The sequence below is a fragment of the Gekko japonicus genome, unplaced genomic scaffold (genome assembly GCF_001447785.1).
Source record: "Gekko japonicus isolate JY-2015 unplaced genomic scaffold, Gekko_japonicus_V1.1 scaffold1769, whole genome shotgun sequence".
Classification (NCBI taxonomy): Eukaryota; Metazoa; Chordata; class Lepidosauria; order Squamata; family Gekkonidae; genus Gekko; species Gekko japonicus.
Genome location: NW_015170940.1, coordinates 237,639 through 245,220, shown reverse-complemented (window position 1 = coordinate 245,220; position 7,582 = coordinate 237,639). Strand labels below are relative to the sequence as shown.

General features: G+C 42.1%; 1 protein-coding gene across 1 annotated transcript in view; it reads left to right on the top strand.

The window, feature by feature from the left end:
* The window catches only part of CACNA1A (calcium channel, voltage-dependent, P/Q type, alpha 1A subunit), a 345,585-nt gene that overhangs the window by 136,908 nt on the left and 201,095 nt on the right, over positions 1–7,582 (top strand). Inside the window, exon 6 of the mRNA XM_015418872.1 lies at positions 1,690–1,877. Within this exon, the coding sequence (XP_015274358.1) occupies positions 1,690–1,877 (188 nt within the window). The remainder of the gene's footprint in view (positions 1–1,689; positions 1,878–7,582) is intronic.

Here is a 7,582-nt window from a genome sequence, read left to right as displayed (position 1 = left end):
CTCAATCTCTTTTTCTCGACTAGAACACATATTGACCCAATCACTGTGTGGGTAGTTAAAATCACCTGTTATGACACAGTTTTTTTGTCTAGCTGCTATCTTGAATTCATTCATCATTTTATAATCCTCCTCTATCTTTTGATCTGGTGGGCGATAACAAAGTCCCAGTGTTAAGCTTCCTTTTGGGCCCCCTATTTCAACCCATAGCATTTCCAGAAGCGAATCCAATTCTCTTAGCCTCTCAGTCTTTCTGGTCTTCATACCCTCTCTGACATACAGAGCCACCCCACCTCCAACCCTTCCCCCCCATCCTTCCGATACAATATATAACCGGGAATCACTGTATCCCACTGATTTTCTTCATCCCACCAAGTTTCTGAAATACCCACAATGTCTATTTTTCCCTCCAACACCAAGCACTCCAACTCCCCGATTTTACCTCGGACACTTCTAGCATTTGTATAGAAACTGCTATAATTTCCCATACAAGTTAAGCCTGAAACCTTCCTCTTGCTATCTCAAGACCTTGTCAGGCAGTCCATGTCACTAGCCATGGTCTCAGTGGACAATTTCAATCCACCTCCCTGTAGAAAAGCAACAGGTACCCCCTCATCTCTGTGAGATGAGCCAACCCGAACCAGAGACTTCATCTCCTGTCGGCTTTCCCCCAATATTCAGTTTAAAAACTGCTCTGCCACTTTTTGATTTTAAGTGCCAGCAGCCTGGTTCCTTCTTGGGACAAGTGGAGACTGTCTCGCCTGTACAACTCCCTCTTGTTCCAAAAAGCATCCCAGTGCCTAACAAACTTGAAACCTTCCCCCCTACACCATCGTCTCATCCACGCATTGAGACTCCTGATCTGTGCCTGTCTCTCCAGCCCTACGCGTGGAACAAGTAGCACTTCTGAGAAAGTTACCTTGGAGGTCCCCTAAGTTTCCTGCCCAGCAGCCTAAATTTCTCCTCCAGGACCTCACAACTGCATTTCTCCACATCGTTGGTGCCCACATGCACCACGACCACTGGTTCCTCCCCAGTATTTAACAATTTTCTGTATGGATAACAAAGGTAGTGAGGGTAAGTGCATGTGTACATACAAAACAGGAGTACTTGCCATGTAACAACCACACAGTCTCTTGTCGATGAAGCATCAGAGGGAACAATTTAAAAGCTGAAAGGGCTGTACAGCATTAATTGGCTTAGAAGTTTCCTTCTTGTCCCTGAAGCAATTTCTTCATTTAAAAATTAATGACTGAGTATTTTCATAAAATCAGGCCTTATAGGTGTTAATATGTATAATCATAAAAATGATGCTTTAAACAAACAAAGAAAGCAGACAGCTAGCTAGAAGCATGGGGGGAGGGTATTTGGAAATCACCATTTGCTGCGGAGGAAGGTGTATGTGTCATTTGATGAGTGAAGGTGGAGGGAACCCTGGTTGATCTGACAGGGCAAAAAAAAATCACGCTGACCCCTGTTTTTATGTATTTCTGTGTGCACCCTGAATAAGAAATGTGGGCGTGGGAATCTTTTGGCCTAGTCTGTGTGGGAGTTATAAGAAAGTGATTTCTTGTAGAACAAACATAGTTATTATGAGACAAGTAACATATTTTTTCCCTTGCTTCATGCTGTTTCTTACCTGGTTTTGCTTTCTTAGTCTTAATGAATGGTCTCTTTCTCATCCCTTCTCAGAGGAAATCAAGCTTGAAGTTCCATGTGGAACAGCCGCACCAGCGCGCCTCTGTCCTAATGGGACCAAGTGTGACAAGTACTGGGATGGACCCAACTACGGGATCACACAGTTTGATAACATCCTGTTTGCTGTGCTGACTGTCTTCCAGTGTATCACCATGGAAGGGTGGACCGACCTTCTTTATTATGTGAGTATTAAACTGGTGCTTATTGTGAGTATTAATTAGTGCTTTGCTCATTTGGTATATCTCAGAATCTCTTTTTCCTAGGATCTGAGTTAGATGGAATTATTGTTGCCAACTATAAATAAATATATTAACAGCAAAGTGGTTACTTTAAGCTTTAGTCTGCAAAATATATGGGTGCCAGGAAAAAACGAAAAACGTTATTGATTGTCAGTAATTCAGAATGTTCCAGTTGGTAGCTCTGGGTGAATGACTGTAGATGCTGTCCTGATGCTGGTGAAAGGGCAACTCTATATGCATATGGAACGAAGGAATGATGAGCCTTTGTGATCCTAGACATGGGAAGCTAACTCTATGAATTCCTTCCCTTACTCATCTCTTGGCTACTTACATGGATACATAGCTGTATCTTTTTTTCCTCCTTCCTAACACAGTTTCTTTACAACTAAAAAATCTCTTGCTGGACTGTAACTAATTAGCTCTTGTACACATCTCATAGCCATTCTCTGAGACCTCTCTGTCTGAATTCTATCCAAATAGTAGACCATTCTATATGAATAGAAGACTAATAAATAATAATAAAGTAACAGAAGAGTAATAAATTATAAGGAGTAACTGCACTGTAGTCCCAAACATGCTGAATTTTTATGTATTTATTACTTTTCTCTTCAAATACAAGGGAAACTGTGGTGATCATGGGTGTAGGCTTTGAGGGAGAAATCAGATGCAGGTTATCGTCTAACCAACTAGGGCCCTGAGGCAAGTCTATTTTTTTTAATGTATTTATACAAGGTAAAATACAAGGAGCTCTTCTGCCAGGCTTTTATATAGGGGCCGCCACTTCTACTACTACCACCACTGAAACAACGGGGTTGGGAGCGGTCCCCGGAAGAACTGCCATAAATTTGCATGCCACTGATGCTGTTGGACTGGGTTGGACCATCGGCAGGACAATTTCACCCTAAGGAAATGATCGATACCATCTTCAGAGACCATCTTGTTTGTATGGAGCACTTTATTTGTTTTGTCGTGATTTAATAGTTTTTACTGTTTTACATTGGTTTTATGTATGGGCTTGTGCCCCTGTGTAAGCCGCCCTGAGCCCATTCGCGGCGAGGGCGAGGTAAAAATGCAATAAATAAATAAATTTCAATACAGCAGAGTGCATTAAAAAACCGAATACACCAAGTACTTAAGAAGGGGTAAATACTGTCTTCCTTAGCAATCCTAAACCTAACACAGGCACAACTATGGAAAATCATGATAAAATAAGCCATCAAAACCGCCAAAACCTTAATCGGAAAAGTGAATGGATACTTGCACAATGACATCCGAAGTTCAGCCATAGGTTAGGAACTTATATTTAAGATCTTTTATGTTTTCCCAATCAAATTTATCTAGATTCATTTTCTCAAGTATTGGATACCATTTGTCAAGGGGACTCAATAGGTGACTTTCAACGTCCTCCGAGTTTTCCCAGAGGGAGATTTTTTTCTTTCAGGAAAAAATCCCATACTTTATGCAACCACTGTTGTATTGAAGGAAGTGTATTTGCTTTCCATTTACTCTCTATCAAAGTCTTGGCTGCTACTGTCAGGATATTAATCCTGAGGCAAGTCTAGGCTCCACAATAATCATATGGGAAAGGGTTCTTTCTGAAGATTTTTAGTAATAGAGCTTGAAACAGACACATGGACATAGTTCTGAAGATAATTAGCATTAGATGCTGCTGTTTCTTTCCCTGTGTATATTCCAGCCTCATACTAAGATGTCAGTAAATACTGAGCCCCTCCTTTTCTCCTTTTAAATGTTCTCTTCAACATGTGGTTGTTGGTTTGTGGCTAAGGCACAGTATGTCTAATATGGGGAAGACATATTGATCATAGTAGATTACTGAAACCTTGGAATAATTTGGGAAGAGAGAATAGGTTTATTATTAGGAAATCAGATCACCTCAACATCAAAATGTAAAAGACATTTCTAAAAAACAGGAATGGGGTCCATTTTTGTTGAGTTTAGAGTTCGTCCATTTTCCAAAGGCAGGTGGTGGGGGATTGGTAATCCCAACCACATTTATTCCAGAGATCAAAGAATCAACAGCAAGAGTTTTTATCCCATAGTAGCAGACTCTCAGGGAACTAAATAAATCTCACTCTGTATTTGGGGGGCATTAGCACTCCGCGTTTTAATTGGGAAAACCCTACAGAATTTAACATAAGACTAAAAGCTTGTGCAAATGTAGTCAGACCTGAGAAAAGACATGAATGACATACCAATGCTACAGCGTTCCCCGCATGACATGCCCAGCATGATGATGTCACTTCTGGGTGATGTCATTGTGACACTCACACCGGAAGATCCTGGGGAGCAGCCTGGAGTCCCCCACCAGCAGCCAGTAAGCACCTGGCAACCCTGTGCTCCACACGTATATAGCCACTAAAACAGATTAATGTTCCATTATCATGCATGTAAAGGGTGGAGGAGGGGGGGAATCATCCTCTTACTACTTTGTTAGATCATGGGGAAATATTAGCTTCCCCCCCCTTCTGTTCATAATATTAACAAAGGTTTGCTACTATACTACTCTTAAGTACGTTCTTTGTGAAGCAGAATAGGAATGAGAAGGTCTTCAGAACAAGAAGTAAAAATTAATGGGGGGGGGAGAGAGAGAGACAGAAAAATTAGGTGAAGGGAGACAGAAATGAATAAGAAATTTGTGGAAAAGAGGGAGAGAAATTAAAAGAGGGGAAAGCTGTTTTATCTTGCTGCTTTGCAAGATCTTTACTGCTTTGCAGGATCTGGCTGAGCTGGGTGCAAGGAAAGGGAGAGAGAAGGCTAGATTATTGGGAAAAATACCTATAGGCTGGCAATTATTGTAACAGCTCTCAGCATCCTGGCTTAGTTGTTGGGCTTAGTAAGCACAATTGCTTCAGTCTTGGAGGAAGTGTAGCGGATCCCAGCATGTTTTTCGCTATGTTGAAACTTCCCTGCTCTCCTACTGCCTGCAGCCAAAACTGCATTTTTAAAAATGAAAAGAAAGACATTCAGCTGGAGGCAGCAGGTTGATTTGAGCTTTGAGGGGCCCCTTCAAAGGTCTTCCTCAAGCTGAGCCCGATGCGGACTGCCCCTGGCCCCCCTTTGTACACCATTAGCCTAAGGTGCTCAGAAAGGCTCACACAGTTACATCATTCTGCAGAATGTGCAAAACAGTAGTGTCCAGGAGAGCATTTTTATAAAGGGGTTAGAACCAGGGGTCATTTCCTGCAGGAGCGCACAGGAGCGGAGTTCCGGCAGTAAAGAGCCCAGGGGGTGGGCATATGCAACAAGCCCCACCCCCTACTCCCAGCAGCCCTCAGTCAGAGCAAGAAGCAGCCAGGTAAGTTGCAGAGCCCCCCTCCGGTCCAAAACAGTCCAGTGGCAGCTTCAAGTTTTATTCAGATACAAGCTCTCCCTCCTCTGCGAGGAAAGATCTGCACATCCCTCCCCCCCAAATAGCTAGTCCAGTGGAGCCTGAGTGGTTGGTGTTGCCTTCTGACACACTTCCTGTGATGTCAGGGGGTGTGGCATATGCAAATAAGTTATGCTAATGAGTTAATGCTAATGAGCTCCTACACCTCTTTTTCTACAAAATGCCCCCTGGTAGAACCATAATATAATGGAACCCCTTGTGGCCACTTCCATAAAGGATAATGTTGTAGTCTGTTGTGATAATTATTGTATGTATCACCTCCCTCTTTAGTGCAATGTCCTCTACTTCTGTAACCTCCTTTCTTCATTATGCTTCAGACAGTTTTTGTTGCCTTAGACAATATTTTGCTTTCTGATTCTGTAATCGGAGTTCTGATACATTGTTTATTGGAGGTCTTTACTTTCTGATTAAATTGCTTTTCATATTTTTTAATTTGCCTTTAGGCTCAATGAGAAAGGGGCCTATAACTTGTTCATCATCATCTAAATGACAGACTTTGGGAACGGTTACCCAAGAGGCAGAAAAAAGTTCTTTGGATTGTACCCTAAGAAACCCACATAAGAAATAGAACAGAATAGCATTGCTGACTCCCCAGAATGCAAGCTAGTCATATAAAGGTGGTCATTGTAAGACTGGCTCATCACAGCCTTTATTATTATTTCTGTTTTGTTTTGTAATATGTATCCCTCAAGAAACAGAGGTTTGGGGGGGGGGGTTCTCACCATAAATTTTCTGGTATGTGAAGACAAAATAACAGCTGGTAAGTGTGGGTTGTGGTTTAGTGGAACAGATGTTGAGAGCAGACAGAGATTCAAAAGAATTATGGTTAACATGGGAAGTAATATTTGTACCAATGAAAAGCATTGGAAAGAACCAAGGTAAGAAAGAAATGGGAAAGACAGAGCTCTCTATGTTAGTAGTGGACCTTTTTAAAAGAACAACAAGTTTTGGCAGTAAGGAAAGGGATGTATGAGACATGTGGGAGGAGACTGGCTAGTAGCCAGAGAAGGAGAACTGCTGTCATGCAGATAGCATTGTTTAGTTACATGAAGGGCAATTAATGATACAGGGCATGTTGAATCAGTGTTTCAAGAAGTGTAAGGAAAGATTAGAAAAATCCTTAAATAAACTTTAAAAAGAAAAGAAAAAGTGTAAGGAAAGGGGAGGTCAAAGGAACAGCATGAAATTTAGATTCACTGGGAAGAGAGCCAAGAGATAACATCATTCTTGTATATTGAATTTCATTGCAGGTAGCACCAAGAGAACCAACTATGGCAGCACCATATTCTGTGATACTCCTACAGCGTGTGTTCAAAAGTGTATTTTGTACCTCAATGTTGAATGTCACTGCTTAAATGCTGGGTGCCAGAACAATAGTTACAGTTGATGGAGCACACAACACTTATTTCTAAATTTCGTTAATAGTTCACGCCACTTTTATTTAATATTTATATCAATGACATGGTTCAGTTTTTGTACAAAGTTGAATTCCACCCTCGGAAGCTTGCAGACAGACACATTCCAATATTACTTTATGCAGATGATGCAGTTTTCCTTTCTAGGACCCCTAAGGGAAGAGAGCTCTGTGTGCTCTCTCACAATACTGTGGTCAAAAATGCTTGGAGATAAATTACACGAAGACCAAAATAATGGCTTTTGCCAACAAGCCTAGGGTGTTTAATTGGTTTATTGACTCTCATCCCATTGAGCAAGTTCATTGTTATAGATACCTTGGAGTTCTTTTTCAGTCGTCTGGTCGCATGAAAGGCCATGTTGATTACCTGTCAGCTAACATGCAGAAAAGTGCTGGTGCTATCCAAAATATCTTCTTCGTGGTCTCTGTGCTTCACACCAATGGGATCTAGTGCGCCTGCGCTGGATCTGCCGGTGCCTAGCAAGCTCTTCTAGAAGGATTTTCGTGCCTGGCCCAACTGAGCATGCCCAGGAGCCCCAGTGAGCATGCTCAGAAGGGCAGGCACGGACATCCCGCCAGTTCTTTCCTTTCCGCCGCGCTGAGCAGACCTGTCTTTGAGAGGTCTGGCCGGATCGCTGCCTTTTGATCACTTTTAGTGACTAGCTCTCCGTTTTCGCCTTAGTTTTTCTTCAGTTTCGTTTCCTTTTTCTGTTTTCCAAAAAAAAAAAAAGGAGTCTTTTTGTTTTTCGTCGTCTGAGGTAAAATTACCTCAGGCCTTCGGGCCGCTGGCCCACCCCCCCCCCCTCCTTGTCGTTGGCTTTTTCT